Source organism: Spinacia oleracea, chromosome 2 (genome assembly GCF_020520425.1).
Source record: "Spinacia oleracea cultivar Varoflay chromosome 2, BTI_SOV_V1, whole genome shotgun sequence".
In the NCBI taxonomy this organism is placed as follows: domain Eukaryota; kingdom Viridiplantae; phylum Streptophyta; class Magnoliopsida; order Caryophyllales; family Amaranthaceae; genus Spinacia; species Spinacia oleracea.
This window is the reverse complement of record NC_079488.1, coordinates 96,353,334-96,365,487: the sequence shown is the minus strand read 5'-3', so window position 1 is coordinate 96,365,487 and position 12,154 is coordinate 96,353,334. Positions and strand designations below refer to the sequence as shown.

Genomic DNA, 12,154 nt, shown 5'->3' with positions numbered 1-12,154 from the left:
GTATTTTTCACGCGTTTTAACGAATAACTAATTTGCATTGAAATTCCTCAATTTTTTTATTTAAACGAGATAAATTGCTTTTATTTATAATGTTTTCACTTTTATCAAAATTCTGATATTGGGAAATGAGAAAATTTTAATGTCCCAATGGAAAAGTGTGAGAGATTAAATGACCCAATGAATTTGATTGGTTAAAATAATAATTGGACACAAATTTTGATACAATACTAAGTTATTTATGTGGTAATATAAAAGGAAACGTAAAGAACATTTTGAAATACCCAAAAAGGAAAATGTAAAAAACAAAAAGAGACAGAGGGAGTACCTATTTTAGCTGAAGCAAACGTCTAGACGTATAATGAGCATGGTATAACATAGAGTAGCTTATTGTTGTAAAATACTTCCTCCGTTCTTATTTACCTAACACAATTGAGTTTATGACACTATTCACACAAGCTCATTTGACTTTATTTTGTGATTTATACTTAAGAAAAAATATAATCGTGTGGGGTCTTATTCGATTTATCTCAATAAATATTTTTTAAATATCAACTTTTTATAATTTTTTCTTATCCATAATTAGAGGTATTAACGTTTGAAATCATGCATTGACAAACGTGCCTAAATAGTTGTGTCATTTAAAAAAGAACATAGGAAGTATTAAGAGTTATATGCTCATAATAGTAATAGCCATCGTTTATAAGTTCATTTTTATTCGTTTTAGGTACTTACATCCAAACCTATCAAAAAATTAATCCACATATAAATATTCCCTCCGTTTTTCATTAAATGGTGCATTTTAACCTACAATGCGTTTAAGGAAGGTGATTCGATATTATTAAATTAAGATGCAAGTGCGGTAAATGGAGAATAAAAATAATGGGTTATTTAATTATTCAATGATGCAAAAGATTAGGAAGAATTAATAAAATAGATGAGAGTGAGGACCATGAGAGGAGAGAAATATTACTAAAATGTAAAAGCATACAAAACTTGGAAAATGCATCATTTAATAAAATATGACCTCTTAAGAAAAGTGAACAATTTAATAAAATATAGAGGGAATAGACGAATAGTTTTGAGGAGGTTGACTAAATACATACCAGAGAGCGTACATTTTGGACTTTGGCAAGTTGTATTGGTACAAATCTATTATTTATACTAATACATTAAAAAGCGTTGATAAGTAAGTCTATGTGCCACGTGACTCATACTAACCTCACTCCAACATTTCATGTCATACACATTTATTTAAAAATGATAAATAATGTGTTGTATAAGTCTTGAACCCTTGATCTCTAATGGGCAAATCAAATAACTTACCACTAACCCAAATCAAATTATATATTATTTTTTATAACTAAATATAATAAATGACAACTTAAAATGTTGAATTTACTTGAAATTGTTATTCATGTATTAACCCGGGGTATCGCACTGGCCCAAATACTAGTTAGTATATTAAAAAGCGTTGATAAGCAAGTCTAGGTACCACGGGCACTCACACTAATCACACTCCAATGTTCCATGTCATACACATTTATTTGAAAATGACGAAAATATATGTTGTACAAGTCTCTAACCCGTGAATTTTAATTTGTAAACCAAATAGCTTACCACTAATCCAAATCAAATTATTTGTCATCTTTTCATAACAAAATATAATAAATGACAAATTAGTAGACACAAATTCTTATTTACAAGTGGTGTACAGTAAATATTGTAAATCAGAGTAAAAGTTAACACAAAATAGTTAAAAGTTACTCACCCTTATATACTCCTTATGTCCCTTAATACTCGCTCATATTTTCTTATAAAACCGTCCCTTAATACTCGCCCCGTTTCTATAAATAACATACTTTTATTAATATTGTATCATTTCTCTCACTTACTATGGACCCACATATATTCTTACTTCCTTAAAAAAAACATTAAAAAAATTCAACTCATCCCTCTACCCTTTTATTTGACACATTTCCCACTAACTATATTAAAAAAATACCACACTATAAACTACCACCTAATAAATTAATAAGTCAATTAAATTGGCTAAAACTTTGTAGCGGTCAAACCGGGGCGAGTATTAAGGGAAAGAGTGATTATGTAAAAGTTATCTACTTTTAGTGATAAAAAAAATTCATTTAATTAAAAAAATTCTTCAAATCACTAATGACGTATAAAAATAATCATTTAACACTTTAAAATGTTCATCAATCAACTTTTGTTTTATGTAATACTCCCTCCGTCCCAAATTTAGTGTCATGTTTGACTAAAAACACGGATTTTAAGAAAAGTGCGATATAGTGTACGTGAAAGTGGAATGTAGTGTACGGGAAAGTGGAAAAAATGGAATATAGATTATAGGAAAGTGGGAATGTGGAATATAGATTATGAGAAAGTGTACCCGGGCAACTGTTCTGGAGGATAAAGAAAACTCAAATTTTCATTAGATTTCCCAATAAAAGCCAGATGTAGCTCCCTTGCTAACTTAACATGTATATAACAAGCCTGTATATCTCCATTATATTCTTTGATCGAAAAACTCTTGTATTTCGATTTTCTCTCTTAGGGTAACTTCACATATCAAGAATTAAGAGGGAAATTAGGTTAGTAGATGTATAGGAGAGAGAATATACCTAGACAAATACTCTAGGCACATAAGTAGGTTTTATATGATTTAAAGATTGTTTTAAAAATTACTAGTCAAATGTACGTGCGTTGCACGTGGTTGTTTTTTGAAGCGTAATCGTACTTATTTGCATTTTGTAAAAGTTTATATGTACACAAAAATTAAGAAAATAGCTTGTAATTATGTGAAATTTCTAGCTATATTTAACTTAATACCTCTTATACTAAGGCTCCTTTTGTTTCACCGAACAAATATTTAAATGAAAATGATATTTTCATGGAAAATTTTTCAAAGGAAAACATCAAGGGACGATAGTTTCCTTACAAGAAATTTTTTTTTTAGAAAAAAAAAGTGAAAATGAAATACAGATAGGGGGAGAGAAAAAAAGTATAAGGGGTTAGAGAAGAAAATTTAGCATTCTTACTTTTCTAAAAGAAAGTTGTGTTTCATATAGGGTAGTTTTCTGTCTTTGGAAAAATTATTTTCCATCCCTAACAAGACAAAGAAAGGAAAACGGGACAACCATTTCCCAAAAAAGTGTTTTACGTCAAAGCAATCGGAGCCAAATAGGGATAAAGATCTAGTGGAGCATTTGGCATACTTCGTACGTAGTACTCCCTCCGTATTTTTTTAGGAGTCACATTTTGACCGACACAAGTATTAAGGAATTGTGACTCCTAAAAAAATATTGTCGAAAGTAGTATTGTGACTCCTAAAAAATACGTAAGATGCATATACATAAAAAGACAATTGACGTTAGGGAACTAAAATATTTAACATATAATAATAATAATAACAATAATATTATTATTTGTAAAATGTTTGACTTTGTTAGCATTTGATTCAAAATAATAATGATAAAAATAAAAAAAATAAAAAAATAATAATAATAATACTCGAAATAAAATAAAAAAGGACAAAATGGTCCAAAAAAGTTACGCAAAAACAAAAATTTGTGGGGGCTTTTTATTATAGAAGAGAAATATGGCTTACTTATAAAAGCTTCCCAAATTCCACATTTCATATCCCATCAAAAAAAAAAAAAAAAAAAAAAAATCCACATTTCATAGTGTTGGATGATAGTATTACATTAAACGGTTTATTTTAAAAAAAAAAAATCCAAAACGTTAATAAAGGTGCAAATTTTGTAAAAGGTACAAAAATGATAAAGTTAAATTGTTAAATAATTAACTAATCTGATAAAAAATATTCGAAACCCACCTACTAACCTAATACCTATCCACCTAAGTTTTACTATTTTTGCCCATCCATGAAACACCAATAATGGAAAGTGTTATGATGGGTTAGAAATTTAGAATACATAGCATGTAGACCTGTCAAAAATCGACCCGATCCGAAAACCGACCCGAACCCGACCCGAAAAAGCGGGTCTTGAACAAGATTTTTCAACCTGTAACCCGTTTTTATCCGAACCCGAACAACCCGGAATTTTCGGGTCCAAAACGGGTCGGGTTCGGTATGACCCGTCGGGTTTAGTGGTTAAATGAATTTTTTTTATTTTAAAAAAAAAAAGTTGAAAAAACAACCAAAAATCGTAATAAACCCTAAAACTAAAGTATAGTCAGGACTCAGGAGCCGACAAACACCCAAACATCTCTTTCCTCTCAAGCTCTCATCCTCTTTGGTTTACTGGCCGCATATCTCCAATTCTCCAGCTCTCATCCTCTCTGGTTAATCGGCCAAGGGTGCTTCTGATTTCATGCTTGTTGCTTGCTGTTGCTTCTTCATGCTTGCTGCTGTATTTCTCCAGAAATTGGGAGGTAGCAGTTCTAAATTGTTTAACCTCCAACCATTAGATCGGTTAACAAATACCCCTAGTTTAACTATATTACTATGTGGGTCTGTGTGTTTTAAAGCTTAACATTTTGAAAAGCCATGTACTCCATATCCTTGAATTGGGAACTTGGGAAGTATATGCTAATACAAGAAGTGAATATCAGTTGTAAAATTGTAATTGATGTTACAGGGGACCATGTACAATGGTTATGATTGTTGGCTCACTTCATTTCTTCCTTTCTCAACTCCCTAACTTTAATTTTGTTTCTTGGGTTTCTTTAGCAGCTGTTGTTGTGTCACTCAGGCGAGTTGAGTCCTTGTGTTGCAGTTGTAATTAAGCACAGATAACATACCAGGTCGAGCTTGATTTTGAACATTTTAAAAATGCTTTCAATTGGATCTCTCTTTGTTAAAATGTTTTACACTTGATTTTACTACTATTGTTAAAATGCCCAATTGGTGTAACTATAAAATGCATCTGATAATATGATATCATTACTATTTAATAAGCAGACGATACTATATTAATAATATTGGATCTCTCAATGTTAAAAATAAAAATGCTTTTAATTTCAGGCACATCTAAATTCATTATATGATTAACTAATATCATTATACGATTAACTAATAGTAATAATAATCATTCAACCCGTTGGGTCAATTTGAACCCGTAAAAAAGGCATATAACAGTAAAAAAAATACGGAACAAAAAAAGGCGCGCGTAAGAAATGCTCTCAACCCGTTGGGTCAACCCGAACCCGAAAACTCTGGGTCTTGAACAAGCATTTGTCAACCCGAACCCGAAAGTGACCGACCCGATAGAACCCGAAATTGACCGACACTGACCCGACCCGACCCGTTTAACAGGTCTAATAGCATGTGATCCATTTGGATTGATAATGATTTGTCCATTGCTCCATTTTTGTTTTCTTCTCCCCTCTAAATTAACTCAAGAAAAACCAAAGCAAAATATTAGCTAGTGTACATGTGCAGTTGTTTGTTGCTTCACAAAGCTTTTTAATGATTATGTATGTAGAAGTGGCTTCAAATAATACCAACATTAACAATTATTTTGTTCGGATAAACCATCGACCTTTTTTTTCTTCTAAGAATGTAAGATGAATATCCTCATGAGCTAGCTGGTATCTTTCGCAGGTAAGTTCATCTAATTTTGTAGGTCAAACTTATTGTGAATGAGAGGGATTATAAGAGAATTAAATTATCATCACTAAAGAATCTCTAATGAAGTTTAGGGTCATGTTCTATTCACCTTATTTCATGAAATTTCAGATAAATTCAGAAAAATAAGGGTAATTAGTCAAGTATAATTTTTAACTAAAATAAGTTATGATAAGTTATAATAAGTTCATAGCCCATTTAAGTTCAGTTAAGACAAGTTAAGAAAAAATAATTGAAATTCAGATGAATAAAACACATCCTTAATCTTATGATCTTGAGATTACGAGATCAAACCACTACCAATTTATCACTACACCAACTCAACAAGCCTTACTTGGTAAGCCACCTACATATACTTCTTTCGTAACAACTATACGGTTTATTTATGTACATTTGTCCAAGTACTTAGATTGCGAATCATATTAGCTAGCTTAATTAGTTAATAAGTAAAATCTCGTGACAAAGCATAGAAATTTGCGATCGAATCGAGTCTACTTCTCAACATAACACCAACTATTGTAAAGTAGGTCCTCTAGTACATGCTTTAATTGACACGTTAATTAGGCACCTTAACATTAGTACATAACTCTTTTCTTTTTCTCATTTTGGGTGAGAACATTTGAAAATTTTCAAGATTCTAATTAATTATAACATTGCACAATATTTAAATCTTAAACTAGTTTTTAAATACGGTTAATGCCCTAAATATAATTATTACTTAGACAACTGTAGTATATCACAAACTTTTCAGAAAGGCCGATCTACGGTAATATATTGTGTGGCGGTCTAAAAGGGAAAGGTTATCCACACCTGTTCGGTTATTAGTTACCCTTATTGATGTTTTAAGTTTTCTTTATTGTAGTTATAAGTTACCTTATTTTCAAAGCTATTAGCTCAAATGGTAGAGCAATGTATAATATTGTACATGGTGTACGTGAGGTCAAACTCCACGAAGCCTACTACCTATATTACACTTGTGTATTGGTGTATATTTTCATTGGTGGTGTTGTATATTGGTCATAGTTATAACTTGTAACAAGCATATCACTCTTGATCAGGGCACTTCATTGTTTATTGTTAGGGTCACATTTTTTCAATGGTTAGGGTCACATTTATCCTTGAGTAAGGTAAATTTAGTCCCCGAATAAGGTCACTTATATCTTTGGTCTGGTTCACTTTTATATTTGGATGTACAGTAAAATACCGTAAATCGGGGGCACACAAAAGTTTTTGGTAGTATATACTTTACCTTTTTGCAAAAACAATTTTAGTTACCACCTACTTTATTAAAATATTTGTTATTGACTTATCACCACTTACTATATTTCGTTTGTAAAAAATAACATTACATGACATAAACAATTGGATAAGTCATCAGTGTTCGAATTACGAAGTAATGGGTTTGAATCTTATATAAGTGATTCTAATTTTTGAAATATATGTGGATGACTTTAAATGTGTTAATTGTGTTTAGGATTCAACTTTTGAGCGTAATATTTTTTATATGCAAGTATATATAGTACAATAGGAAGTCTACTAATATGAAAACTCTAGAATAATTATATCAGACGTTTAGCAAACAATCCTAAACTACATAAACATCCTAGGATAAAACATGTCCGACCAACATGCCAACATGGTAAAGAGTAAATCAAATTGCGTTTCCCCGGTGACTTGGTGTACAAATAACAATCAACTTCAATATGCTTGGTGCATTTATAAAAGACCAAATTTCTAGCCATGTGCATTGCAAATTGACTATCACAAAATAACCTGACCAACTTAGGATGATGAACACTTAAGTTAAATAACAATCCTTTGATCTACTTATGTTCACAAGTAATAACGGCCATGGAGAAATTCTCCGCCTCGACGAAAGAATGAGACATTGTGTGTTGCTTCTTCATCTTCCAAGAAATAGATGATTGGCCAAGGAAAACAAGCCAACCTGTCAGAGATCGTTGAGTAATAGGACATGCAACCCAATTAGAGTCACGCCACTCTTCTAAGAATAATTCACTATTGGCATGTAAGAGAATTGAACCCCTTGCCCCGGGCGTGCCCTTCAGATAATGAACAGCCCGTAAAGCGGCCTCCCAATGCTCTAAGGTGAGGTTATTTCCAGAATCTGTTGTCGACCGTCAAGAACTACGAAAAAAAATTTAGGTTTGTTGAATTAATGATGCAAGAGATTGTAAATACAGAAAGATTGACCAGATTCAAGTTGGTGTTTGATGAACACCGATTAATTAATTTTGGTGTTTGATGAAAATTCAGAGCAAGAAGCAATCAGAGTTAATTTTATAGACCAAGGATTATATTGTATACTGGTCATATTTTATTTAGTTTGGGAGGATGTTCCTTTATTTATTTTTCTATTTATTTTTTTATATTCATGTTGTGGTTAACGGTGAGTTAGTCTGAGTTAACTTACCGGAAAATTGATTTGAGGTCCTAAAGGGTAAAAAAAAAGGTGTAGGTCCTAAACGGTGAAAAATGTGAAAGATGAGTCCCCATTCTTTATCTTAACTCTGGTTTCGGCCAATGAAAATTAAGATTTTGAAATTATTTTTGAATTAAAAAAAAGTCGAGTGTCATGTAGATAAATAATTAGGTGCCACGTAGATAATTTTTATTATTAATGATTAATATTAGACATATACAATTTCATCCAAAATGAAACACTCTAATAATTAAAACATAAATCTAAAATGAAACTCAATCCAAATTCCAAAATCAAAAACTAATCTAATCTAATAGATAAAATATAGCAGTTGGTATATAAAGGAGTTTGATTTTAACTTAACAATTTAATAGAATTATTGCATCGCACGGGCTAAAATCTAGTAATAAATAAGAAATTAGTAATACGGAGTAATACTAATATAATATTCATAAATAATAAATTATAAATAATAAAATTATGATAATAAATAAATAAAAATTATTTTATAATTTTTTTTTGATAAATAGTAAAATATTATTAACCAAAATATAGGCAGTTTATACAAACTTACAAAACAAGGGCCAAGCCAACAGGCAAGCAACACCAAAACTTGGTTGAAAATAAGTAACAAAAAACAGCCAAAACCACAGAAAATAGCACCTAAGACACCATACTTGCTAACTTCTTCACATTATAGTAACTGGCATAAACAACCACCTGAATGCTCTTCACAATCTCATAAATCACCTGTTGCTGTTGCTGAAACTTCCTGGCATTTCTGTCCTTCTAGAGTATATAAACAGCAACAAAAACAACAACTCCGTAAATAGTTTGTGTACCTGGTGATCTCTGTTAAGTGGTTGATCATTTGTATCTCAGAATGCCAATCCCCTATACTTCTGTGTACACCAAGCCAGGTTTGAATTGAATTGAATTGGGGTTCAGCCAAATAACGCTCAGAAGAACAAGACCTTATTACAATGTTATAATTTAAATAGTGATTACAATAAATTACTTCTTTCTTCCCTTCTTGTTTGCTCATTTTGACTTTTTATTGTCTCCAAGATCTAAAATGTTAATATAACGCATACAAATTTTAAAAGGTTGATTTTTAAAAAAAATACATTGAATCGAACCTAACACGATCCCACATGATTATATTATTACTTACATGTTGATGGAAATTTATGGTCAAATTTTTTTAAGTTTAACCCAAAAAAATGTAACGAGGCATACATTAAGGGACGATGGAGTACAAGATCGAATATTTTCTCCCTCTTAATTTGTTAACATATGGAATAACTTTGAAGCCTCTAGTTGACAAAAAGAATGAAAATAACCTCAATGGAAGTCAAAATAAACTTTTGATTACTAAGTCACAATTAAGTCAAACTTCAAAATAATTACTTTGGTGGAAAATCTTCATGTAAGAAAACTTCTTCAGCAGCAGGAATTATCATCCGCAACAGTACATGCATTCCGGTCTCGGCCTGTACCTTTAACCTTGGTCACACTCAGGCGTTCATGGCTGAAGTTATCGCTCTCCACAAAGGTCTCCAAGAAGCTCGACGTCTCAACATTTCTCACATTCAGATCGAAGGTGATAATCTTCTTGTCATCAATTCTATTAAAGGAAAGTACACTCCTCCGTGGAAAATTCATAACATCATTCAAGACATCAAGATTCTACTCGGCTCTTTCGACACTTGGGATATTAATCATGTCTTCAGAGAAGTCAACTCAGCAGCAGATTGGATAACAAATGTAGGTCACCTCATTGCAGGAAAAATGTATTTAGATCCTAAAGTTAGTCCGCATTTATCTTCCATCCTTTGTAATGACTACTCAGAAGTGACTCTCGTGCGGAGAGGCTCCTAAGTATATTCTTCTTATCTTTCAAAAAAAAAAATTCATGCAACTCTAGGTAGCTTCCTAGCTAGATACTTATAAGCTAAAAAAAGGGATAATAAAAATAAAAAAAAAGTAAATCCGAAGTCATATGCTTTGGAAAGTGGCATTCATGGTTCCTCTCTTTCGGTCAAGAATCTAGACCCATTGTTTAGCCATCACTAGTGAAGTATGGGTAAGACGGTTTTATAAATTTAAGCATGTGGTAGGACTCCAACATTCCTTTGTCAATGGGCCCACTTATTCAAATAAATGACTAAATCTCAACCAAACACATATCATTATTTTTATTATACTTTTCGTAACCCTCATTTCCACCTTCTATAAATAGGACCAACCAATGCTCATTTTATCACTACCACAAACATAAGTGAAAAATCAAAGTAACAAAGAATATTCTCCAAAGAAAAAACCAAGCTTTACATAAGAGGGAAAAAAAAAGAAATGGAGAACTTCCCGGTTATCAATTTGGAAAATCTTAATGGTGAGGAGAGACAAGCTACCATGGCTAAGATCCACGACGCTTGTGAAAATTGGGGTTTTTTCGAGGTATGTTTTTAATATTCCATTCTACTACGGAGTACTCTCTTTTCTATTTTTGTTCAGGTGGTAAAAAAAACTTCCATTCGATATTTTATGGATTCATCTAGTGGTACGAGTTTGTGTCACTTCTACCTTGTTATCCGTTACACTAGCTTAGCTAACGGGTAGATATATAGTCCATAGATTTTTTTTTTTATTCATTATGGTTTTTTCACATTTTCAAATTAGGATGTAAACATTTTACTAATAAATTTATGATGAATTTATTTGGTGGGTATATATTTAGTTGGTAAATCATGGAATTTCACATGATCTGATGGACACGGTGGAGAGGATCACAAAGGAGCATTACAAGAAATGTAATGAACAAAGATTTAAAGAGCTTGTAGCAAGCAAAGGCTTAGAGAATGTGTCTACTGAGATTAAGGACATGGATTGGGAAAGCACCTTCTATTTGCGCCACCTTCCTGATTCTAACATTGCCTCTATCCCTGATCTAGATGACGAATATAGGTACGTACTGAAATTAATAGTCACACATACTATAATATATTCCGTTGTTCAAATAATTAATTATATGGGGGATATTATTACAGGAGGGTAATGAAGGAGTTTGGTCTGAGACTAGAAAAACTAGCAGAAGATCTTTTGGACTTGTTGTGTGAGAATCTAGGGTTAGAGAAAGGTTACCTTAAGAAGGTATTCTATGGAGGCAGAGCACCCAACTATGGTACCAAGGTGAGCAATTACCCACCATGCCCTAAACCTGACTTGATCAAGGGACTACGAGCCCATACCGATGCAGGTGGCATCATCCTCTTATTCCAAGATGACAAAGTTAGCGGCTTACAACTCCTTAAAGATGACCAATGGATCGATGTTCCACCCATGCGCCACTCTATTGTTATCAACCTTGGTGACCAACTTGAGGTAAAACACTAACTTATTACTCCCTCTGTTCTTTCAGAAACGGAGGAAGTAGTACATTTGGGCTCTGTTCTTTTGGATTTTATTTAAGTTCAGTTCAGTTTAGCTCCATTCAATTCAGATAAGCAGTACCTTATATATGGATGAGGCGCGCAATTAGTCAATAATACCATCAATTAATTAACCTTGTAATATAAATAAAATTGTGTAGGTAATCAGTAATGGGAAATACAAGAGTGTTCTGCATCGAGTAGTAGCCCAAACAGGCGGGACTAGAATGTCGATTGCATCGTTCTACAACCCTGCAAGCGATGCAGTGATCTTCCCTGCACCTTGTTTGGTGGAGAAGGATCAGCAAAAGCAAATCTACCCAGAATTTGTATTTGATGACTACATGAAGCTGTATGCAGGCCTTAAATTCCAGCCTAAGGAGCCCAGGTTTGAAGCTATGAAGAATGCCCAAAATGGAGTCAAGTTGGACTTAGGTCCTATTGCTGCTGCTTATTAGAATAACAAACATTATATATAGATCCAGCATATATTCTTCATATCATAGTATAAAACGATTTTATTTTTATTTGTTTAAAGTTGTTCTTGGTGAAGAATGTTTGTTCATCAACAAGTCTTAAAAGATAATTATTTTTTGCACTAGTAAACTTATAGTTATAACATGTAAGTTTCTTTCTTAAGTGTGTTAACAATAAATTTTGAGTTATTACCGATTA

The 12,154-nt window shown here is 32.2% G+C and overlaps 1 protein-coding gene across 1 annotated transcript; it reads left to right on the top strand.

Annotated features, from left to right (window-relative positions):
- Positions 1 to 10,308: 10,308 nt before the first annotated feature.
- Positions 10,309 to 12,154, top strand: LOC110803795 (1-aminocyclopropane-1-carboxylate oxidase 4). The gene is made up of 4 exons (XM_022009320.2): positions 10,309 to 10,508; positions 10,789 to 11,015; positions 11,099 to 11,432; positions 11,641 to 12,154. Exons 1-4 carry the CDS (start codon positions 10,404 to 10,406, stop codon positions 11,935 to 11,937), a joined length of 963 nt encoding a protein of 320 aa, XP_021865012.2. The 5' UTR covers positions 10,309 to 10,403; the 3' UTR covers positions 11,938 to 12,154.